Below are 25762 nucleotides of genomic sequence, written 5' to 3'. Positions count from 1 at the left end.
CTCTAAAACAATCACTGGATCCTTATGTCCCACCACCTTTATAAAGCCCCCATGCTGGCTCCATAATCCCAGACACTCCTTCTGGCCTGAGTTTCCTCTGCTTCCCAAACTCTCTTGTTGGAGTTGGAATTCTTTCTTACTCATTATTTTGCCCTTGACTTTGCTGTTATTTCTGCCCCTAAAGTAACTTCCAACTACTTCCCTTTGCCTCTCTGAAATCATACCTATTTTCAAAGCCCCCAGGCAAGTCTCACTATTCTCTCAATAGCAGCCCTTCTCCAGATTCCTAAAAACACAATGTAGGGGCGCCTGGGTGGCTTAGTCGGTTAAGCGTATGACTCTGGATCTCAGCTCAGGTCTTGCTTTCAGGGTCGTGAGTTCAAGCCCATCATGGAGGCTACTTAAAAAAATTTAAAGGAAAACCCTACAATGTATTTTTATTGATCACTTAGGTAGGTTACACTAGAAAAATGAAATGTTTCAGTTACCCCCTTCGAATGTGCCGGTGATTGAAATTTTGCTTGAATTTCAGAAATTGTGTATGTTTTGAATTTATTGCTTGTTGTTTATTGTCCTTTTTCTGCCTGGGGATAAAAGGAAAGAAAGTGGGAAGAAAAATCTTGCTATAGTTTCCTGACTTAGCACTGAGAGCCACTTGGATCAATACTCCCAAACTCTGGCACTTCAATGGCTGAGTTATTGTCTTGCTTGAAGCACACAGTTTACCTCAACCCATAGATCAGAGAGCTCACAGGAACAAAGTGAATGCTCTGTTGATAAAGGACATTAATCTTTTTTGTCACTTTCCTTGGTTAGTATGGCTACCTCTGAGGCTATTTTCTATATACCTAGTAGAATAAATTTTCTACATATTATTTTGATCTTGACTCCGTGTATGTATGTGTGTGTGAGTGTGTGTGTGTGTGTGTGAAAGTCAAGTATCTGCCAACTGGTATGCCCCAAATTCCAGGTTTAAGCTAATTTGTCCCAGGATGTCATTCACCTATTTCTGTTTTATATGTTCCCATAGGAGATAATGTTTGAAATTAGGAATGCTGAAAGCCCCAAATTAAATTTCAGATATTCCAGGAGTAGGAAAACATAGGAGTTAGATTTTGAAAACTTGAGGAAGAAGAAATGCTGTATAAAGGAAAAATAGTAGCTAATGATAATTGCATTTCAAAATCAAAGCCTTCTCTTCTACCACCGTACCTCAAAAAGGCGGTCAGTGTAAGAGTTTTTAAAATCTACTTTGATATACTCTCAGTTAAATCATAAGTCCTGGAACACACGCTTTCTTGCCCCAACCACTTAATGATTTGTGTAAGAAGTGATCATCGATCAGCCATTGGGTCTGCGTTGTGCAGAGATCGTGCGGAGCCAGTTTCTTGCTCCTTGACTGCATTGTTAGCTATGACGTGACTCCAAATCAGATCTGCCTTGCCTTGCTTAAGAAGCCAGCCACAAACCATTTAGTTTCCTTTAATCCCCCAGCAATTCTGAGAATGGTGCTAATAGCATCTGCTTGCAGTCCGATTGCCCTAAATCCAAGTTCTGGTCCTGTCATTTATGGTTGTGTTCCTCAAAGCAAATTCCTTGACCTCTCGAAGCTTCAGTATCTTCATCAATAGCATGAGTGTGGTTAAAAAAAAAGTTTCATAAGCCGTTGAAACTTAAAATGAGACAATCCATGTAATTATCTTGTTTGGAGCATAGTAAGCATATAACTTAAATGTTAGCTATTGTTGTTATCTTTCTCTTTTCCTAAGAATTTAATGACATTAAAGGTCAGTAACTTGTTGGAGATGGAACTCCAAGTCCTCTTCACACCTGTGATTTTTCTGTCCCAAAATGCCATAGCCGGAAGCACAGCACACCATGCGCCATGTGGTGTCGCACCACCACGGCAGAGCACATGGCACCGCACCACACACCACGCCCCATCACGCGCCATGTTATCTTTCTAACAGTATTATCCCTCGGTTGTCATCCTCGTTTGTCCTTCCTATGTACCTCTCACAGCTTTACATGACATTGTTTTAGATCCCAGTGACCTTTGTGACCTATGTTCAATTCCCAGTACTGGCACAAAATCCAAGACCTTCAGCAGAGGATGCAAGCCTGTGGCACAGGTCTGTGTCCACCTGAAGAAGAATTTTTTTCTTTTTTTTTGGTCAAGGCACAGTGTGGACTGGTGGCAGCCCTACAAGGTTGGCCCCAGGCTTTGTGGCCATACATTTCCCTTTATAAGACACATTCTAATGAGAAGACACTAACTCCAGCATCAGCATTAGCTTGATTCTGTGGATTATTCTAAACTGAGGTAAATCCCCTTTCTAGGGTCTTCTTCAATGTGTTCTAAGTGATAGATGCAGGTCATAGGCAGTTATCATGAATATTCTTTGCCTCTGACTTTAATGTCTTTCAAGCTTATGAAAAATATCCAGTACTATGGCTAAAAGTACATTTTGAAATTTTGCAGTCATTTAGAGGGAAAAAAACAACTTATGTACCCACGTTTTGGTTAGCTACAAATGCAACATGAGCTAATAGTGCAGGGTGGCAGGTATAAAAGTTTCTGAATCAAGAAACAGACTCTTAACTCTAGAGAACAAACTGATGGTGACCAGAGGGGAGGTGGGGGGGCATGGGGTTAAGGAGTGCACTTGTCCTGATGAGCAACAGGTGATGTAAGGAAGTGCTGAATCACTATATTATAGACCTGAGACTAATATAACACTGTATGTTAATGATACTGGAATTTAAATTAAATTAAGTTAAATTAAAAAGTTTGTAAATAAAATTAGGAAATTTAAGTCAAGGGAATCAAAACTGGCAGGAGAAATTGTCTCACTGTCTCACTGTCCCACTGTACTCATTGGCTTGTAGTCAGATCCAGCTCAGATTTTAGAGGGAAGAGGACAAACTACAGTGTATCTATCCCTCAATAGAAAGCGGTATGATGAGCCTGGAAACGTATTTATTCATTCCATACGTATTTACCAAACAAAATCTATTTGCCAGCAAGTGTGAATAACATGAGGGGAGCAGTGAGTGCAAGATGTTGTCTGCGTCCCCTCAGAACTGGGTGTGAAGAGAACACCACATGTGAAAGAGAGAATGAAGGTTTTAGCCTGAGCCACCAGAACCAAAGAGAGGACCTCTGTCTTCACATCTTTGAGTGTCTGTCATGTGGAAGAAGGAAGCTGGGTTGGGGGGTTCCCATCAGAGCTTGTGCAACACTATTACTATCCTCCTACATTGTTTTCTTTTTTTTTTTCAAAATGAAATTAAAATTTTAAGTAGTATGCATTCTTTTTGTTGAAAAAGGAAAATCGTTTTTAAAAAGGACACAATGAAAGGTCTCCTTTCTACTTCTGTTACTCTCTATCCTCTCGCACCCCCATGGTTAATAAATAATTTCTCATGTGTTCTTCCAGTGTTTCTTTATGCAGATATAAACAAATACAAATATATTCTTATTTTCCCCTTTTCTTACAAGAAAGTTTGCATTCTGTATATCTGTATTTATATCCAGAAAATATTTTCTGCGTCTTACTTTTCACTTAACAATATTTACCTGGAAATCTTTCCGTATCAATACATGGATGTTGTCTCCATTCCTTCATACAACCACACAGTATTCTTTGTGTACAAGTACATAGTTTGACCAGGCCCTGATTGTGGATATTTGAGTTGATTCTGGTTTTTGTTTTTTCAAACTATGCTGTGATAAATGGCTTTGTTCATATTCACTTTTAAACATGTACAAGTATGTCTATAGAATAATTCCTGTAAGAGTACTGGTTCAAAGAGTAGATGAATTTATAATGTGGATAGACACTGCCAAATTGCCCTCCCTTGGGGTATATCATATTCCAATCCTACCAGCCTGCGCTTTAGTATGACGGTGCCTGTTTCCCCCTAGGCACCGAAGAGTGGATAGCCAAACATTTTTTGAGTCTTACCCACTCTGAAAATGGAGAAATGTCATTTTAAGGGTTGTTTTAACTTGCATTTTTATGTTCTGGAGTCATTTATATTGACTTTTCCATGCAAAGTGTTTATTCTTGTCCTTTGTCTATTATTAAGTAAATGGACTGAGGGCTTTTTCTTCTTGGTTCCTTGGAACTCACTATATTTTGGGGGGATTAGCTCTTTATATGCCATATTGTTTACTAATTATTTGAGGTGTCTATTTCCACTAATAGAATATGAAGACAAACCTGGGACTAAAGGCTGAAAGCAATAGGGAGGTATATTTAAGTTACATTTTAAAAACAATAATGAGTCCTTCATATGTATCAGCATGATACTTATGCTTTGATTCCAATATCTCGTTTGGTCTTTGCAAAAATCCTAGGAGGTGGTAATTATTATTAATAGACGAAACTGAAGCACAAAGGCATTAGGAAAGCTGCCCCTGTTCACACAGCCAATAAATGGTGGAGTCAGTATTCAAAGTCCTGCACTTCACCCGGGGCATAGGCTCTTAACTACAACACTTACTAGTAATTTGGTTTGCGTAACAAGCAGTGAGATGCCGTCAATGCAGATAACAAACTAAAGTTGGGAAATGGTCTTAATCTTGTGGATGAGATCCTGGGATTAGAGGACTTTAAAGAAGCCCCCGCTTTTTTTTTTTTTTTTAGAGAGAGCGCACTCTCGAGGTGGGGAGGGGCAGAGGGAGAAGGGGAGAGAGACTCTTAAGCAGACTCCCTGCTGAGCGTGGAGCCCAAAGGTGGGGGGGGTGTCACTTGATCTCGTGACCCCGAAATCAAGACCTGAGCTGAAATCAGGAGTCAGTTGCTTAATTGACTGAACCACCCAGGCCCCCTCAAAGAACCATTTTGATCCTTCTTTATTTTTTTCTGATAACACCATGTCTGACCAGAAGGATCAATCAGGTTGTATTAAATGTCCTGGCCCCATATGGGACCTCCTTGCTCCAGTAATGATCCCCCGGCATCACTGCCATAAGCAGCCAGGGGGACCCGAACTTCTATTTACAAACAATGGCTTCATGGTAAATGTTTGTGACTCAGCAGGTTACTAAACCTACATAAGCATAGGAATGTCCTTCATTTTGGTGCTTCACCAAGGTTAAGTATTGAGTAGATTTTTTAAATTGGATTAATACATGATTGATGGTAAAGCTCATTCTAAAAGCTCTTGAACGTGACTCAATCAGATGGTAATATGGAGGTAGTCATCCAGTCAGTAATTACTGAGTGTGTACTCTGTGCAAAGCACAGTGCTAGGAACTCAGGGATATGGAAAAGTATAGACATGGTTTTCCACAAGTATGCAGAAAAAGATAGCTGACAACAGAGGCAGAAAAGCCAATGAGCCCTAAATAAATGGTCATGGCCCTTGGAACAGGGATGAGGGAGAAAGCACTGAGGGTTAGGGAGGTAGGGGGAGACCTCCTAGAGGAGATGAGACATCATCCATGACTTTATTTGGATTTGGGGAAGAGTAAAACAGCCTTTCAGTTGAAGGGAAAGCTTGAGTAAAGGCTATAGAAGGTGAAAATCTCATGTTTGTGGGCTTGATCAAGTGTGTTTCCTGAGCAGGCTCAAAAATAAAACCATAAAGGCAGACTGGGACCTCGTTGAAGAGGATCCTGAATTCTAAGCAAAAGGATGGGCAGAGACAGCCACCAAAGACTTTGGAGTAGTAAAGTGATATGTGAAAGTAGTGTTTTAGGGAGAGGAATACGGTAGCTGTGTGCAGAGTGGCACACAGAAGAAGAGGTAAGGCCGGAAGCCAGACGCTTAGGAACCTATCAGTCATTCAAGGGGAAGGCGGTGAGAGTCAGCTGAGGAGGTAACCATGAAATGGGAAGTAAGGGAGAAAGATCATGTAGGAACTATGGGGATTAGCTAGATGATTCTATGAGGGGGAAGGGAGGAAACGGACCATTAATGAACAAACAAATTTATAATATACCTTTTTTTCTACTCTCCGTGTATACATAGCATTGAAGTCATGTGACCAAAACCAATTATTTTCCTCTTTGGAAATCAGAGAGCAATATTCTATCAACAAATGATAACTAGGATGGGATTGCTCTTGTTTATGTCCCAAAGGCAATTCTCTGTGTGTCAGGGGTAACTGAGAGCTTTCTGTGTATTGGAAGCATCAGATAGAATGCATCTGAATTAGGTGGTAGATTAGATAATGATGATGGCTGTATAACTGTGAATATACAAAAACTGGTGAACTCTACACTTTACTAGCGAATTTTATGAATTATAAATCAATAAAGCTGTTTAAAAAGACAACAGGAAGTCTATATAGGGTTTTTAGGACTTTTTCTTAAGATATAAGTAAATTACAAATATTTACCTCCTCTGTCCTCCCAAAAATGATTGTCCCCCAAAGAAGGTCATAGAATCACATTTTCACCTTTGGACAGAAGTCAAACTATATCCCACTCTTCCAAGCTCATCAGAATTTCCACTCCCATTCCATCTCGGTGCTCTGCGGCTTTGTGCTTTCCAAGGCACTGCTGAGAACTGTCAGAGAAACTTAGACAGTGGTTTGTCTGCCAGGCCAGGTTTTTTCCTCTACAGAATTTTCTTCTAAAGTGAAAACTCCACAGGCAGTGGAAGTCCTAGCTTTTCATATGGGGGAAGAACGCCCACACAAAAAAACAAAAACTTGCTGAATCATTTTTCATTAGACATTAATTTTGCAATCTCAACAGCTAAATCTATTATCCTGACAGGCAAGCTTTAAATAAGGCAGGAAACTGGGGAAAGAAAGAGTAGTTACTCATATTCTTAAACCCCCAAACTTGCCATCAGTTTTGGCTTAAAGTCTTTTTCTGGAGAACACAGGCTCATTTTTCTTTCTTTTTCTTTCTTTTTTTAACTTTATTGACTAATCACATAGATAAAATTTTAAAGAATGGGTATACCTGGATTTTTCAACACCCATTTTTCATGTTAAATCACAGACCACTTAATTTCAAAAGGAGAATGTTTTCTAGGTGACATCGAGGCTCCTGGAGCCTTCCTGGTATATTCATCCCTCATAAATGGCTCTGTTGTCAAATGTGTCACAGCCTCCATACTGTGGGCCTGCTGATATCTCAGCACTCAGAAACGATGAGTGGGAGTTTCAGGGAAAAAGCCTTACAGACTAAACTCTGTGCAGGCTACAGCCATCCATCACGCGGGCAGTCTAAGGGCAAACGATTGTGGGGAACATGAATGCAGATTCATTCCGGGTCACTGCTTCTAGCCTCTAATTCTTGAATTTTAATGTGTATCTCTCTCCCCACCCCTACTGTCAGTCCAGTTTTTTTTTAAATTACAGCCCCCTTTTAAAAATATATTTCTCAATTCAATGGGACTAATGTCCCTTATATCTGTAAGTATTGGCTCTATTCAAACAATAATTGGTGTTTTCTGTTTTGTTTTTTTAATCCAGGGAGAAAGGTAAACCAGATTTCTCTAATGGAACATATCTACCTCTGTGCTGAGAAAGCCTTTTGGTATAATCAGTCTTTGTTTCTGGCATTCTCTGTTTCCATTTCAAAGCAGGAAGAGGGGCTTTATTGAGTTATAAATATCATCTTAAACCCTAGACCTCTTCTCACCCTGAGAGGTCAGAATGAGCTCTGTCCACAAGGGGGAAAGCTCATCCATGGACACCAAATACTTCTGTTCCTTTTCTGTCTATTGTCTTGGTAAGTTTCAGCTTTAAACATTCCAGTCATCATCACCACGTGCATGACAGGATCTATGTCCGTTGCCTCACTAGAAAGTACTTAAGTAACGACCACCTGCTCATGATGCTGTGCAGACAGCCATGGCCTTGGACTCTGAGGACTTTAACATCTAAGTCAGACCCCACAGTGCAACACATGTGTGGTTTGGCTAGATTTAACCTTGGCCCAAAAGACCTCGATCACACCTCATTAAAGATAAAATACCAAACTAATAGACAGGTGCAAATGTGTTGCCAATGGCTAGTATCTTCTTTGGAAAATAGAGGTAATAATAAAATGTACAGCTCTCATTTATTGAGGGTGTACTATGGGCCAGGTGAAGAGCTAAGTGCATATTGTCATTTAATCCTCATAACAGCCCAATACGAGAGGAGACATTCCTGCCCCCATTTTCAAAATGAATAAACTGATGCACAGAGAGGCGTCCACATCTCCCAACTGATAGTGGTACAGCCAGAATACAAAACTAAGCTCTAGGCCACCAATCCAAGGAACTCAATTCTGTGAGGGTGAGTCAGAGTTTAAGAGCTAAAGGATTTGAGGATTGAAACTTTCCTTGGGGAATGTAAGACCGTCTTCTGCAAGTTATCTTTACCATCTCATTCCTTGGTACTGCCAGAGAATCAAAGATATAAAATAAAATTAAACAAAACACCCACCCTTCATGAAATTACTGAATTTGTCTAGCTCATGGTTAGTATTTCTGACCTAGGACATGGGTGGATACAAAAGCCTGATTTTATCCACACATGTGCTCCAATGACAATAATTTTAGCTTGGTTTCATTCTTCTTCCGTTTAGCTTTTGGCTAGAAATAGATGCCTGTGAATCCTTCAGTATTTTATTATAAGTACATTCCTGAAAAGTTAGTTGCAAATTGAAAATTTAAAGTCCAATCCCATTTTAAATGCATCCAGGTAACTGAATTTGCTGTGCCCTCTGGTCCAGCGGCCCCCAGAGAGAGCATCTGTGGGTCCACACATTGACTCTTGGTGTACGTCTGCCTCCGTACCAGTCGGACTTTAGATGACCAAGGAAATAGCCAGAGAGAATGAGGAAGTCAGACGTTCCAAGGAATCTTTGGTTATATAAAGAAAGTAGTCATTTCTAGCCCAGACAAGGAAAGCGCTTATATTTGGTGGATTTGTATTTAACAGTGTAACAATATTGGTTCCAACCTGGGCCAACTGGCTTTTGCTCCCTGCCTCAGTTCTCACATCTGCCAGCCTGCAGGAAGCACTGACAAGAATTAATTGGCCTTTCTGAGCCTTGAGGCTCAGCTTGGTTTCTCTGTTCTTACAGTCCCACAGGACTCTGCTCTCACATAATTTACTGTCTAGAAGGACTTTCTGTTTCCACAAGTTCTATCCCATAGGCACTATATAATGTATACACATTTCAGTAAGCTAGAACCTAGAGAAACTTTCAGGATATTTAGCTCAGTTTAAGAAAATGGGACATTATTTGTTGCTTTTACAAGAGTCATGACATGCTCCCGTCTAAAATGTGTGGTTTATACAAATGACCTTTTCCTCCTCCTCCTCTCCTTCTCCTTCTCCTTCTGGTCCTCCTCCTTCTCCTCCTTTTTCTTCTTTTTAAGAGTTAATTTATTTAAAGAGTAAGCATGAGCATGGGGTGGGGGGAAGAGAGAGAGAGAATCTCAAGCAGACTCCGTACAGAGTGCACAGAGCCAGTCGCGGGGCTTGATCTCACGACCCTGAGATCATGACCTGAGCCAAAATCAAAAGACTCATAACCAACTGAGCCACCCAGGTGTCCCACGACTTTGTTCTTCTTCCTCTAGTTGGTGGTATTTGTAGAGTATGGCAAAAGGGTCCTTCTAATTTTGTACTGGGCTCTTTGAGCAAGATCAGAGCTGGTAGGATAAGAATTTCAGGAGTGGGAGTTCTTCCTAACTATTGATTCTATTTATAGATTCACAAATAATGTAAATGTACCCTAGATTTTATTCCCTTAGTTATCCCTATTCATCTGGGAAGCCCCTATTCTTTGTGGCATCACCTCAGGGAAAATGATATTGATTCTCTTTTACAGGTTTTGTCTGACTGTGGGGGCAGCCAGTCAGTGTCAAAAAGTAAAGGAGGTTTTGTCTGACTGTGGGGGCAGCCAGTCAGTGTCAAAATCACAGAAATTTGAAAGGGACCTCTGCAGTTGTCTCAGCCAATCTCCTACCCAATGCTTGTTCCTGCCTAGACCAATGCTGGGCCCCTCTCTATCTGAATGCCCAAGATATTTAGATGTGAAGATTGGAAGAATAAAGTGTTGGAGATGCAATGGGTAGTTTATATTAACCAGAGCTGAGAGTTTGAATTGGCACGTGGAAGGCAGGTCTAGAAGAGCCAGCCGAGTGAGTGTGAGATTATGAAGGGCTTCGAGTGCCTGGAGTGGAGGGTTAGTGAGAGGAGCAGCAGAGACGGGGCTGTGAGTGAGGCCGTGTGGCCTTCACATCGTCTCAAATGCTAGGCTGCAGAATTGAAGGATTTTCTGGTGAGACAAGGCAGAGCCCTATGGCCAGTGGCTGAGTAGTGGACAGTTGTGTGTAGTATGATAACTAATGGCAGGAGACTGCCGGCGATGTGCCAGGTAGAGGTGGTACGGGCCAGGAGCCCTGAGGTGGCCCCTGCAGTGGAAGCGTCAAGTGGGAGCTGAATGATAATGGCTCTGCCACAGGCCTGAAACTACCTACTGTATGGTCTCCAGGAGAGCGTCCTCTTCCCCACCCCCACACCTCAGGCCGTTCATAGCCATGGGCAGGACCCTCCTTACTTTATGGCGAATACTTACTAACACACGCAAGTGCTTCCAGAGAATTGTGCTAGAGAATCCCCAGGGCCAGATGACTGTAGTAAAACACCTCAGGATTGATTCCCCTGCCTGCAGTGAGGTCTACATGTGGACTGAGCCTATAGCTTGAAAGAAGCTTTAAAATACTTCCCATCTGTCTTCCTACACAATCCAATTATCTGTGTTTGGTTCTAAACTCGAAAATACCTTCTTCCATTTGGCAAGTATTTGAACACTTACTATGTGCCAGGTCCCGTTCTAGGTGTTGGGCTGACTTAGTGAACAAAATGTTCAAAGATTCCTGCCCTCATAGAACATAACCTCAATAACCAATAAATAGGTAATAAATAAATAGGTTAATTAAGTGGTATTTTAGAAGGAGACAAGTGTTTTTGGGGAAAAGAAAAGGTAGAGAGAAGGGTAGGAGGACACAGGATTGCCAGGGAATAGGGAGGGGAGGGCTGGTTGCAATTGGAGAGAGAGTGGTCAGGGTCATCTTCTTTAAAAGGTGACATTTGAGCAGACTTGGTGGTGAAGGGGTGAGGTAGGCACGTATCTGGGGGAAGAGAGCTCCAAGGAAGGAAAACAGCAGGTGCCAGGGTGGGAGGGGCTAGAGGCCGTGTGCTTTTCCATTCCCTGTAGATGACCAGTGGCTTGAGCCACCAAAAAGAGAGTTTGAATTGGCACGTGGAAGGCAGGTCTAGAAAAGCTGGCCAAGTGAGTGTGAGATTATGAAGGGCTTGGTGAAGACAAAAGCCAAGTTTATTTGTAATAAAACTGACTCAAAATTACTTTAAAGAAGACTTCACAAACTGATTTAAGGAGCTACAGAGGGTGTTAGGGAATGTTTCCTGACTTTGAGACGTCTTGGGTTTGAATCCTGGCTGGGATTTCCTTGTCTGTAAAATGTGGCTAATGATAGTACCCATTCCATCTTCTAGGATTGCTTTGATGATTAAATGAGTCAATATTAATTAAAAGCTCAGAACTATCTCTGATGCATGGCAAACATGCAGATATTAGCTATTAATATTATTAGATTACTGCTACTACTTTTTTTTTTTTTTTGCTTGTATGGATTAATGCCCTGGAATATTCTTTGAGTGTGTCCTAAGGGCTTTGTGTGTGTTTGTGTTCGTGTATGTGTATGACGTGTTGAGAGCATGGGGCTTAGTTTATAAAAGAGTTATGGGGGCACCTGGGTGGCACAGCGGTTAAGCGTCTGCCTTCGGCTCAGGGCGTGGTCCCGGCGTTGTGGGATTGAGCCCCACATCCAGGCTCTTCTGCTGTGAGCCTGCTTCTTCCTCCCATTCCCCCTGCTTGTGTTCCCTCTCTCGCTGGCTGTCTCTATCTCTGTCGAATAAATAAAAAAAAAAGAGTTATGAGAATTAGGTAAAATCCCACTGCTTAACACATGATAAGGCCTCAATAAATGTTAGTTTTCTTCCCCTCTGGCAGCATTTTATAGCAAAGAAGAATTACAGAGGGTCCCCCTCTTCTGCTTGCTATTTGTGAATTTTTTGGCTGGTTTATGAGTAGAATAAAGGCCAGGTGAAAACACTGCATAGACTCAAAATTTATAAACTTGTTTTGCCCTTAGCACCACCGGTGGAACCAAGAAATTCCCATTGGATCATTTTGAACATGACTGGAAGGTAGAAAATGGGCAGTAGGTGGGTGAGTGAGGAGGGAAACAAAATAAGGAGAAAACTGAAGAAATAGGGAAGTACTTATTAAGGTGGTACCATTTTGGGATTAGGCCATTGGAAAACTAGGAGTCCCTTTCTCTGAGGACCTTTTTTTTTTTTATAAAGAAATTCTTTAGTTTTTTTTTTTTAAAGATTTTATTTATTTATTCAACAAAGATAGAGACAGCCAGTGAGAGAGGGAACACAAGCAGGGGGAGTGGGAGAGGAAGAAGCAGGCTCCCAGCAGAGGAGCCTAATGTGGGGCTCGATCCCATAACGCCGGGATCACGCCCTGAGCCGAAGGCAGACGCTTAACCGCTGTGCCACCCAGGTGCCCCTCTCTGAGGACCTTTAAAAAGAGAAGGAACAGCATCCGTCCAGGTGAAGCAGGTGTCCCTGACTGAAAGGGCCAGGCAAGAGGGTCTCTTGAGGCCTCTCCCAGCTCTGAGTCTCGCAGCCCCTCTCCCCCACTGCTGCATCTACAAACCCGAAGTAGCCTACATTTCCAGCTGTATTTAAAGAGTCATTAATACTTGAGATATAAAGAGGGCGTCTGCTGATCAATTCCAAGAAGGACCAAGTCACTCTATGTCAAGATAGTAGATTTTGAAACATCAGCTTTCCACTCCTCTGGGATCTGTCCCCAACTTCTATGGTGTGGCAGCTCATGTGGACGTGTGTGCTCTGCCACCAGGAAGACACCAGTGCTGTGGGCCGGGAGGGAGACAAGCAAAACATGAGTGTGCTCCGAGGGAACTCCGAGGGCGTCAGGGGAAAGGCCGCCGTGTCTCCATAGGACGGGGTGGGTGGGGGGTTAGGCAGGAGAGAGAACTGAAGCCAGACGCCCCCTCACTGTCTGCTGCTGTTTTGATTTATAGGTGCGGCAGATGTCTCCAGGGCCATGGATCATACCTTTTCAACAGCATCAAAAGATGGGGAAGGATCGTGTTACACGTCTCTGATTTCCAACATCTGCTCCCCACCTCGGGAGGATTCTACATATTTCACGGGAATTCTTCAGAAGGAAAACGGCCAAGTCACCACTTCCGAGAGCCCTGAGGAGTTGAGTACCCCCGGGCCCTCCTTCCCAGATGTGCCTGGGACGGAGCCTCGTGGCTTATTTAGCTCTGATTCTGGAATTGAGATGACTCCTGCAGAGTCCACGGAAGTGAACAAGATCTTAGCAGACCCCCTGGACCAGATGAAAGCGGAAGCCTATAAATACATTGACATAACCAGGCCAGAGGAAGTGAAATGTCGGGAGCAGTGTCACCCCATGATGGAAGAGAAAGGCTTGGACTTTAAGAATAAGGACACTGATATCTCAACAAAACCTGAAGAGGCCCGTGAACCAGAGAAACCAGTTCCTGTGGAGGGAAAAATCCTCAAGGACCATTTATTTGAAGAATCAACGTTTGCACCTTACATAGATGATCTCTCTGAAGAACAGCACAGTGCTCCTCTGATCACGGCCCCTGTCAAAATCACCCTGACTGAAATCGAACCTTCTGTTGAAACTGCGACCCAAGAGAAGACCCCTGAGAAGCAAGATATCTGTCTGAAACCAAGTCCCGACACAGTCCCCACCGTCACCGTCTCAGAGCCTGAAGATGACAGCCCGGGATCCGTCACGCCCCCGTCTTCCGGGACAGGTAAGGGAACTGGTATTCCCTGCCTTGGGAAAATGCAGGGTGTAGAGATCTGAATATTAAAAGAATGTGAATCTGTATTCAAAATATTTTACTATAGGGTCCCTTTAAGTTTCAGTTTAACTGGATTTAATTAACATACAACTTTTTCAGTCCTGTGCCCATGGTACAAATGTTGAGATCTGGGATTTCCGTGGAAGTCCTATCAGATTTGTCTCGTAAAGTGTTTCTTTTTTCATTTGAGGGAGGAGGTAAGGACGATACACTGGAGCAGGAAAATCCTCACGTGGCTCCATCATTCAGAGAAGAGAGGGAGATGCAGTCTGCTTCTAGTTAGCTTCCCACACGGACTTCTGGGTCTCCTGGACGCATCACAGAGAGAGCACCATGCCGGTTCCAGACCAGCTGGGCCATCGGGGACAGGAAACTGCACATTCCTCGTCCCAGCTCCAAGTCTGTACAAGGAAGGGGGGCCAGGGTGCACTTCAGGGTCTTTAGGGGGACATGGGCAATGAGAGGAAACCTAAAAAAAGGATAATCTTCCTCTTCATCAACCTCAGCAGGGTCATTTTTGTCTTTTTATTTTGTTGAAGTTTTATTTTTTAAACTTAGAGGATTTATTTGATTAGAATTAAAAAGTTCAGAATTCACTAAGCTCTGATCTTTGTCAACTTGAATATTCTCCTACTGTGACCCAAAGCAGAGTGTTAAACCACACTCAGTATATCCTCTTAAACTCAAAGGGGTCTCCTGTATCCAGGTGAAGGGCCTGAATGGTAGCAGGAGTGTCCCCACCCCTTTTGTACCACTCCACTCCAGGTGGCAAAAGTGAGACCTTTGCATGTCAACCTCTCTTCAGTGTTCACGAGGCATCAGGATGGAGAGGACAATGAGAGGTCCTTGGATCTTCCCCTGCCTCCAGTGGCTGGCATTCTTATCCTACCCAAAAGTGATTTACAAACCTTTCTGATTAAAAAAAAAAATGATTTTCAGAAGTCAGGTGCAAGAGCTTTTACTGAAGTCTTTTTTTTTTTTTTTTAAGATTTTATTTATTTATTTGACAGAGAGAGAGACAGCCAGCAAGGGAGGGAACACGAGCAGGGGGAGTGGGAAAGGAAGAAGCAGATTCCCAGCAGAGCAGGGAGCCTGATGCAGGGCTTGATCCCAGAATGTTGGGATCATGCCCTGAGCTAAAGGCAGACGCTTAAAGACTGAGCCACTCAGATGCCCCCTTTTACTGAAGTCTTAAAACAGATCCAAAGCCTATTATGAGTGATTGCTTTCAATCCTGACAATGAAGTAAATCCAGGTGTTGGAGAGAACTTAATGTGCCTCCCGTCCTGTTTCCCTAAAGATTTTAGTATCAACTCCTCCCCTTCCCAACCTGATCTCAGACTTATTCAACTATAAGGATCCAAGGGTCTTAAAGAGCCACTGCACCATATCCCTGATTTTCAAATTCATTCATTTGCTCAACAAACACGTTCTACATACATTCTTTTGGTCAGGCGCTCTACTAGGTACTGGTGAGTCTGGAACTGAAAAAAACAAACAAAAACAGTTTCTGTCTTCCAGTGGAACAGATGACCAAGGAAATAGTCACACTCCGGTGTGATTTGTGTTCTGAGAGGGAAACATAGGTGCTGGAGAGTATAGTCCAGCCGCTCCCAGGTGAATGGAGCAAGAGAGGGTAACCAGGTGAAGGGGAGGGTGGCCTTCTAGTCCGAGGAGGTTCAAGGACATGGAGGTGTGAGGCCACAGTGAATTTCCATGAGATGTAAATTGAGATTTGGGTAGTGACAACAAATAAGGAAACTGAGGCTCCAAGTGAATTAGATGTGACTTGTCCCACATTACAACATGTTGTAGCAACATATCTGAGTCTCGAAGCCTCCTTGTGGTCTTTGTGATAATGCATCGTAAAACCCTTCTGTTATTCAACAACCTAAAGATATTGGTGCTCTGAAGATGTAAGCTATATTATCAGCTGTGTTTTCTCAAGCTACGGGGTTGTCTGGTGGTCAGTTTAGAAGAACTTCAGGCAGTCTTCAGGAAGAGTGAAATGCCCCAGCACATATAGGTCCATTTATATGGCACATGCCTCATGTAAAAATTAGTTTGTAGACCTGATGAGAAAGACTTGATATGATATAGGGCTTAGGAATTATTAAGAAATTTCCCTTTTTTTCAGTAGCCATAGCCCATTAGGGTTTTGGAGCAGCTTCAAGATAATACAAAGACAAATCTGGCTGACATGATCTTGGGGTTTTATGACCTTGGGTTGTGCACTTGACAGCATTGGATTAGGGCAATGTTTTTTTTCCTGCAGTTGGTCCAAATAACATGCTAAGTAAAGTTTATTCAAGAAAGAGAAAGTCCCCAGACCCAGTACATAGTTCTCTCCCATGTTTAGCTCCTCTCTCCACACACACCTCACATCATAACACCTGAGTCAAATGACAACAGATAAGAATAAAATTAACAGGAAAGATGGGGGAATTAGGTTGTCACTGAGGCCTTTCTCCTTGTTCTTTCTATCCAAAGAGGTTACCCTAGCTCCCTCCCCATCTTGTGAGCCCCTGGCACTCTGGGCATGTGACACTCTGATAATAGTAATAATAATAATGATTCTAATTATCTATCTAATTCTAGTAATTCTAATTACGTGAATTATGAATCAGGAGAAATTCTCATTTAGAACAATTTTAGCCACAGACCCTGAAGCTTAAGCAAGGAGTCTAATGTATTTCCTTCAATTCCAATAGATTATTCCATTTTGTGATTTTCTCTAAAGTAGTGAACTATTTTCATGATGTTAATTAATATATCTGAGGTACAGAGGCAAAAATTCTTACAGCTTACATATTGGAAGTTTCTTCTCAGCAAAGATCAGTCATGAATACAAGTGAAGCACTAGGAACACATGCTCAGTCTCTTGACACGTGCCAGACCATTGGCACCATGTTGTTTCTGACACAGCGCCTAGGACTATGTTATGGTGGTCATGGATGTTCTTCAAGGTGGTAGCCTCAGAGAGGTCATTATTAAACCACTCCAGCTTCCCTTAGTAAGAAATAAGCAGTAAGAAGTAAATCAATTTCATCACATCTAAAATTTCACATTCAGATTGTTATAAGGAGTGATAGAGTGTTGGGTGTGAAGGGGTCAAGGATGGCCTCTCCGAGGAGGTGACAGGTGATCTGAGACCTGAATGAGGAGAAGGAGCTCACAATTCAAAGGAAGGGATAAAAAGAGGACCCCCGGGTACAGACGAAAGCATGTGCACAGGCCCCAAGCCGTGTTATCTGGGAACTGAAAGATGGTGCAACGAAGTGTTAAGTTTAAAAATAGTTATTTTGCCAACAAACATTGGTTTATTCAGGAATAGCAGAGCATTACAATTCAGGACATGCTGTCCATGGTAAAACCATAGGCAAGTCCAACAAAGGAGAGGAACATTGTTTTATGGATAAGACCAAGGAAGTTGGGAGGGGTTGTTTTGGATGGAAGTCCATTGGAGAAAAGTAATAGTTCAGGCTAATGATGGTTCCTCATTGGCTGAGTTGCAGAGGTAATCAGTTTCTCCTAGAAGGTTCATGTATATCTTTTTCTGTTGGGCCTGTAAATGATCATTCTTCCCTGTTGATGATTCTTCTGATGGGGTCTATAATTGGCCTTCCAGTAATTGGCATTGAGTGGTATAGTGCCCCCTTTTAGCCTCCTGACTCTACATTAGTGAGGTTTCCCTTTATTAATTTTTATAGGAGCAAAGGATAAATATGGCATAGAACAGAGTTGCAGAGGTAGGCAGGACCCAGGTTGTTCAGGGATTCGCATACTAGGATGAAGAATTTGGATTTTGTTCCACATGCAACAGGAAACCACTGGAGGGTTTTAATCTGGGAATTGACATTCATTCATTCATCCCTTCACTTAACAAGTATGTGTTGACCATTTTCTCCATGTCAGGTGTTGTCCCATCACCACAGGGGATACATTGCTGAAACCTAACAAGATTTCTATCTGCATGGAGCTTGCATTCTTATTGGGAAGACTTACATACAAATAAATGAATATATAATATAATATCAGGTATCTATAATGGTAATGAAGAAAAATAAAGCAAGACACAGTGTAAGAGAGTGATTCGGGTGGTTGTGAGGAAAGGTTTTCCCTGGTGAGGGCTCTGAGCAGAGACCTGCACGGGGGAGAAGGGGAAGCAGCAAGCCATGTAGATACCCAAGGAAGAGGGGCATTCTGGGGGACAGTCAGTGCAGAGGCCCAGAGCTGGGAATGTCCTGGGTGTTTAGGAGCAGCTGCAAGGCCAATGTGGCCAGAGTGGGGAGAAAGAAGGGAAGCATGGCAAGATCAGATGTGTGTTTTAAAATGATCCCTCTGGGGGCGCCTGGGTGGCTCAGTCATTAAGCGTCTGCCTTCGGCTCAGGGTGTGATCCCGGCGTTCTGGGATGGAGCCCCACATCAGGCTCCTCTGCTGGGAGCCTGCCTCTTCCTCTCCCACTCCCCCTGCTTGTGTTCCCTCTCTCGCTGGCTGTCTCTATCTCTGTCAAATGAACAAATAAAATCTTTAAAAAAAAAAAATGATCCATCTGGATGATGAGTGGGAGACCTGAATGGCAGCATCATTCACAGCTGGACGGTGGCATCTGGGACTTGGCAAACTGGCCCATGTTGGCCTTTCTTTTTATCATTCTAATTAGTAGCAGCAGCAAACACATCTCCCCAGGCAGGGCAGTTCTAACCTTCTCAGTTTTTATAATCTGTTCAAGTATTTTTGTTGACTGTTTCTAGCTTTGCTGTGTCAGTCATGACACAGAAAAACCAAAATCTTAATCAGAGGCCCATAAATTTTAAAACTGAGTGTACAAAAACTTCTGTTTTGTTCCAGGTTTTTCCCCAATTCCTCTTAGCACTTTGTTAAACTTTTGGTTCCCATTAAGAACGAAGGACAACATCTATTAATTTCTACTGAGAAGCTTTTAACTCATAATACGGATGGATTTTTTTCAGGGTACTACGTTCACCTGCCCAAGAGAAAATACATCAGGCCCTTCCATCCCACTTCCCACAGCTGTCTGACACCATCCTTATTCTTAAGTAAATGAAGCAAGATCTTGGAGCCTTTTCTGAGTGCTCTACCTCAGTGGTTTTCAACTGGAGGTAGTGTTGCCAAAATACTAGTGTTTCATGGGACATACTTACACTTAAAAAAATTCATAGTTTAGCAGAGATTCAAAGGTAACTGGATGTCCTCTATTTTTATTTGCCAAGTCTGCCAACCCTAACTACAGGTGACTATTGGAATTACCCTTGGAGGAGTGCCTAGGTGGTTCAGTTGGTTAAGCATCTGCCTTTGGCTCAGGTCATGATCCCAGGGTCCTGGAGTTGAGCCCCTCAACCAGCTCCCTGCTCCATGGGGAGCCTGCTTCTCCCTCTCCCTCTGCCTGCCATTCCCCCTGCTTCTGCTCACTCTTTCTCTCTTTCTCTCTCAAATAAATGAATAAAATCTTAAAAAAAAAAAAAAAAAGAATTACCCTTGGAGTTACAAAATACAGATGGCTAGGCCCCTTCAGACTTACTTCAATGAAGGCAGAATTTCTGAGGGTAGTTATGAGCCATACACATGATTAAGAACCACTGTTCTAAAGATTTGAGCTAGTCTTCACTCAGCCAGACCCTGCACTAAATGCTGGAGATATGACACTGAACAAAATGATGCTGGCTGCCCTTTGCCCTCCTGGGGCTTCCAGTGTGGGGTCAGAGAAAGTGGGGAAGGATGAAGAGACAGATGTTAATCATATCATCACATAAACAGATACAAAGCCTCTCAGGGCTCCTACTTGTAGAACATGAGTGGACACCAGCCAGCCTCCTGGTCCACATAGCACTAGGCCAGCTTGCACACAGGGCAGGCTGCCTTGTGGGGTCAACTGTAGCCCTCTGAGCCCCAGGTCCTGCCTCCCTGCTTCCTGGTCTTCTAGGAATGTTGTACAGGCAGGACTTCGGTCAGACCCATTGGGCATGTTTGTGATACCTAGGAATCAATGTGGCTCCCACCTCCAGGCCTTTGCACTATGGGTTCCCTTTGTTTGGCATGCTTTTTCCTCTGATTATCATCATGAGTCACTCTCTTGACTACCCAAGTGTTGAATATAGGTTACATTCTCAGTGAGGTCTATCTTGGCTACCCTATTTAAAATTACAGATTCAGGGACTCCTGGGTGGCTCAGTCAGTTAAGCATCTGCCTTCAGCTCAGGTCTTGATCCCAGGCTCCTGGGATCAAGCCCTGGGTCAGGTTCCCTGCTTGGTGGGGAGTCTGCTTCTCCCTCTCCCTCTGCCTGCTGCTCCCCCTGCTTGTCCTCTCGCTCTCTCTCTAAAATAAATAAATAAAATCTTTAAAAAAAATTAAATTACAGATTCATCCCCACCTTCTCCCAGCTCTCCTGATCCCTTCACCCTACTCTACTTTTTTTCACAGCACTTAACATCTAACCTACTATTTACTCATTTACTATATATAATTATATATTGTGTTCTCCTCCCACTAGAATATAAGCAGAGATTTTGTTACCTATTTCATTCACTAATAATGTCCCAAATGCCTAGAAGAAAGCCTAACACATAGTAGGTTCTCAATAAATAATAGATGAATGAATGCTGTATGGATAAAGGATAAAATCAGTTCTACTTTATAAAGAATTAGACAAATTTGAAATGTTTTGTCCATCGGTGTTCTCCCACAATTCTAAACAGATTTACCAATTCTAAAGCAACAGATTACTATTTACTCATTTACTATATATAATTATATATTGTGTTCTCCTCCCACTAGAATATAAGCAGAGATTTTGTTACCTATTTCATTCACTAATATGTCCCAAATGCCTAGAAGAAAGCCTAACACATAGTAGGTTCTCAATAAATAATAGATGAATGAATGCTGTATGGATAAAGGATAAAATCAGTTCTACTTTATAAAGAATTAGACAAATTTGAAATGTTTTGTCCATCGGTGTTCTCCCACAATTCTAAACAGATTTACCAATTCTAAAGCAACAGATTACTATTTACTCATTTACTATATATAATTATATATTGTGTTCTCCTCCCACTAGAATATAAGCAGAGATTTTGTTACCTATTTCATTCACTAATATGTCCCAAATGCCTAGAAGAAAGCCTAACACATAGTAGGTTCTCAATAAATAATAGATGAATGAATGCTGTATGGATAAAGGATAAAATCAGTTCTACTTTATAAAGAATTAGACAAATTTGAAATGTTTTGTCCATCGGTGTTCTCCCACAATTCTAAAGCAACAGATTACCTAGTTATAGTTTGCTCCCCTCACCCCCTCAAATCAGTGACCTCAAAGCTTTGGAGAGATGACAACTATTCCTTGCTTATAAAAGGGCCAGAAACCACTGTCTGGGATATTCTGAAATAAGGCCCTGCTGTATGGCAAGGGAAAAACCAAGCTCCCAAAAACTGTTGTCATGGGGATCCCAGGTAGTCTCATCTAAGGGAGAGAACTATCAGCAAAATTGCTGGTGAAGTTTTCTGGCCATCTGGATAAACATCAGGCAGAAGGCAGGCATTCACCCAGGGGACTCTCGGTTTTGTTCTTCTCTAGAGGAGGGGAACAGAGGAAAATGAACGATAGTGGGCTCCATTGTTAGAAGCCCAGGGGCATTGTGCATTATGGCCATCTTCACAGCCTCCTCAGTAGAACTGGCAAAATCTTTCTCTTATATTGTTCTACTTTGTTACACTTTTTTTTTAAAAAGATTTTATTTATTTATTTGACAGAGAGATACAGCCAGTGAGAGAGGGAACACAAGCAGGGGGAGTGGGAGAGGAAGAAGCAGGATCTTAGTGGAGAAGCCTGATGTGGGATTCGAACCCAGAACACTGGGATCACGCCGTGAGCTGAAGGCAGACGCTTAACCGCTGTGCCACCCAGGCGCCCCTACTTCGTTACACTTTTCACTAAAAAAGAGTAGTAAAGGTATTGATTTTTATGGGAAATGTTAAGCTCAGAAGTCAAATTGTATATAAGGATCCAGACTAAGCTTTCTTTGTCCTACTGAAGGAGGGGATGTGAAAAGCAATGGGTAAGGAGTAATGAATGATTTTTCAGATTTGTTATTTGCGGGCCAAAATAGAGTTCTATACATCAGATTACCTGATGAAATCTGTGAACCTGGAAAACTTCCCTGAGAGAATGATTCAGAAATTAAAACCATGACTTCTAGAATCTTCGCCACATTGAAATAGGAAAACCAACCGAGGGACTGTTGCTAAGAAATTGCTTTGTCATTTTTTAAAGTAGCTAGATGAAGATAGATAGGTATGTAAAACACTGATTAATTGGGCCATAATAGTAATTAGCCCTTTCCTTCAGGTGGCCTGCCTTTTCAGCATAGCCCTGGAAACAGACTATTTTTGTGCTAATGAAATACGTGTTTCTCAAGCAACAAGAAAACATCTCCCCTAATGGAATTTTGTTTTATTTCTTCTCTCTGTGTCCATCTGTCTGTCTGTGTGTGTGCCTCTCTGGCTCTTTTTCGCTTTGTGGGACGACAGAACCATCTGCTGCAGAATCCCAGGGGAAGTGCAGCATCTCCGAGGATGAGCTGATCACTGCCATTAAAGAAGCAAAGGGGTTATCCTATGAAACAACGGAGAGCCCGCGGCCGGCGGGCCACGTGGCCAACAGGCCCGAGGCCAAGGCTAGGTCCGGGCTGCCGACCATCCCCAGCCCCCTGGACCACGAGGCCAGCAGCGCGGAGTCGGGGGACTCGGAGATCGAGCTGGTGTCCGAGGACCCGCTGGCCGCCGAGGACGCGCTGCCCTCGGGCTACGTGACGTTCAGCCACGGGGGCGCCCCGCCGCCGTCGCCCGCCTCGCCGTCCATCCAGTACAGCATCCTGAGGGAGGAGCGCGAGGCCGAGCTGGACAGCGAGCTCATCATCGAGTCGTGCGACGCGTCCTCCGCCTCGGAGGAGAGCCCCAAGCGGGAGCAGGACTCGCCTCCGATGAAGCCGGGCGCCCTGGACGCCATCCGGGAGGAGCCGGGCGCCCGGGCCGAGGAGGGCGCAGCCAGCCGCCGCCCTGGCCGACCCGGGCCCCTTCCTCACCTTCCCCGCGGCCGCCCCCGACACCGGCCCCGAGCTGCCCTCTGGGGACAGAGCCCTGGCGCCGCCCGAGGGGCCCACCGCCCAGCAGAAACCTGCGGAAGCGGCGAGTTCCAGCCAAAGCCCAGCGGCCACGCAGGGCCCGGAGCCGCGAGGTCCCGGCGTCGCGCCCCCTCCGCTGTTCCTCAGTAAGCAACAAGGTAAAGTGACAGCTTACCTCATGGAAGGAACTTGTCTGCTTAGTAGAGTTCTTTCCCTGGGCGCTCTCGAGTGTTGCGCAGAGGGGCGGTTCGGGCCCAGCCCTGTTGCCCTGTCCTGGCTGGTCCAACAGTTGACCAGAGAACAACCAGGGGAGGATGGGGAGGAGATGATGGGGACAGTCAGATTCGCAGCTGGGACTTCGGCAGCAGAGCCTCGTGCTCCAAGCGGCAGTGCTGGGCTGGCAGAGTCCCTGTGTCCCCAATAATGAGCACTTCTGTGTACACGCAGAGATCTCCTGTATGGGGTGAACGCGGCCTTCCTTTCCTCCTGGGTTGGATTTCCTCACCTGGGAAGGGATGGTTGCTCATTTCCGTCTTCCCACCCCTCAGCGATGGGGCGTGGCTCCATCCCTGTAGGGGCTGGAACTCACCTTAGTCAGCACATCCATTTCACCAGCCAAGCTGGTACTTACCTGGGCGTCGGGGATCTCAGCACCTTCTTCTCCTACCCAAGGAACAAGGGTGAAAAAAGGTCCAAATTTTTTTGTGTCCTGGCCAGTCAGGAAAGACAGGGACCAAAGTTAATTCCAGAATTTTTCTTGTTCTTCAGCAAGACGTAAGTTAATTTTTAAAGTCTTGTATAATTTAAGAATTTTAATTTGGCCATTATATTTTTCCTACAAAAATCTTGAGTCGAAGTCTTCAAATGCACAAGAAATGGAAGGTGTTATTTTATCTTACAGACATTTTATGTGAAGAATAGGTAGCATTCTTCTTTCCCAAGCCTGACTGCAACTGTATTATGGACTTCAGGAAAGGAAGCAGAGTCAGTGAATAAATTAGGCCCCGTGCAGTCTCGTCACAGGCTACATTGAGAGAAGGAAGGGAATGTCTCTCCAGCTCCTGGGTGGAGAACACCCAGGTAGAACTTTAAAACAAACCCCCAAAGCACAACTTTATTCAAAGTCCCCTCCCACCCATCTCCTCTGCTTGCTGCTTCTTTCAAAGTATTTTGCCTTTGGGAGATAAATGATTTCACCCTCCTTCTTTTGTATATGCTAATAACTTCAGTGATATTGGTAGCAATTAAAGTGTTTCACATAAAAATGGAATGCAGATCTTTCCCATTGTAGATTAGAAGCTAGCTTCTAAATTCTTTAACACATGGAAAACGGGAACCAAGAGGGATGTGATAAAAAGATAATCCTGCTGCATGGTTGCTTGGTGGCTTAGACACGTGACATGTAGCATCCTGTAGACTTGACCCTTGATTTCCCAAATAACTCTTCCCTGAGAGTTTAAAGTGTATTTAGTGAGTGCAATAGTGGGGATATTTGATTACAGATTTAACAGTGGGAATGTGTGTTTGTTAGGTGAAGGTTAAAACCAATTTTGGATTCTTTTCCTTCTACTCTGACTGTGATGGGGAAGGACCCTGCAACTTGCAGGGAGCTGCGGGAAATGGCATAAGCATGAACAATCTTCCATCCCTTTTGGTCCTGAAGCAGTGGAGTGTGTGTCTTGCTGAGCACAAGTTCATATCACTGTACTTGAATGGACATGTGTTTCCATTTTATCCCCTAAATAATGTCCCTGAAAGAGTCACCGTGTGTGCAGTGCTTTTCAAATATGTTTATTCTCGGAAGCAAATACGTCGGAAGGCTAATAAGGAGAAAACAGAATTGTGCAGGCCCATTTCTCTCCACAGTAAATCTGAGAGACAGGTGCGACAGCTGGGACTGACAGAGTGACCAGACGTCTGGTGAAGGGCTAAGGCGAAGGAAAACCGCAGCTGTGAACGCAAAGTCTTCAGAGCATCTTTTCCGGCCAATTCTGGTCCATTCTAATCTCTGTGTGAGTTGTCCATATGGCTTGGACCCTCTGCTGCCAAGTTTAGACATGAGAGAGGAGAGAGTGGCAGTCTTTTCAAATTCAGGCATGCCAGGGTGAATAACCTCTGCTCTCTGCACTGAGGGGTCCTTTGAATTCCATTCTCCCGCCAGAACTGACTGCTCAGCTGCATTATCTATAAAGAGAGTCTGAACGACTGTTCTGGAGCAGCCAAGCACCAGAGGTCTTGGGAGGATGACTCAGCGCTGCCAGCATGGTATTTTGAGCTCCGAGGTTCCTCCTGGTCTCACCTGCTCTGTCTCAGCAGGTGAGAGGATCAGTGCTGCCCAGCCTCCCCCAGGCTGCTCTTAATCACTGTCAGTGGACAGTAGGATTGTGCTCCGGTCAAGCAGGGCTGTCAGCAGTGAAGTCAGGTTGGCTTCTGTGGTCGCCTGCTCTTGCCCACTGAAGCCTCTGGCAGTGTAAATGCATTCAAGTTCAAGTTTTCACAGTATGCTTATCTCCCTGGGTTTGGAGCCATGTGGCTGAGGCTGAGTTGCGGAAAGGTCCAGAAATATTTGGAATAAGGAGTGGAAATATCTGATGGCATCATAGTATGGACTGTCAAGGAGCTTCAGGGTATCCTGGTGCATATGGCCACATCAAGTCTATTTTTGGAGCTTTTTCGCTTT

General features: G+C 43.7%; 1 protein-coding gene across 1 annotated transcript in view; it reads left to right on the top strand.

The window, feature by feature from the left end:
* The window catches only part of RTN1 (reticulon 1), a 213268-nt gene that overhangs the window by 102682 nt on the left and 84824 nt on the right, over nucleotides 1–25762 (top strand). The window contains 3 exon segments of the mRNA XM_019800002.2: nucleotides 13113–13886; nucleotides 22490–23015; nucleotides 23017–23240. Coding sequence (XP_019655561.2) covers nucleotides 13113–13886; nucleotides 22490–23015; nucleotides 23017–23240 — 1524 coding nt within the window.

The sequence above is a fragment of the Ailuropoda melanoleuca genome, chromosome 14, assembly GCF_002007445.2.
Source record: "Ailuropoda melanoleuca isolate Jingjing chromosome 14, ASM200744v2, whole genome shotgun sequence".
NCBI lineage: Eukaryota > Metazoa > Chordata > Mammalia > Carnivora > Ursidae > Ailuropoda > Ailuropoda melanoleuca.
The sequence above is the reverse complement of the archived record's forward strand: the minus strand, read 5'-3'. Positions and strand labels throughout refer to the sequence as shown.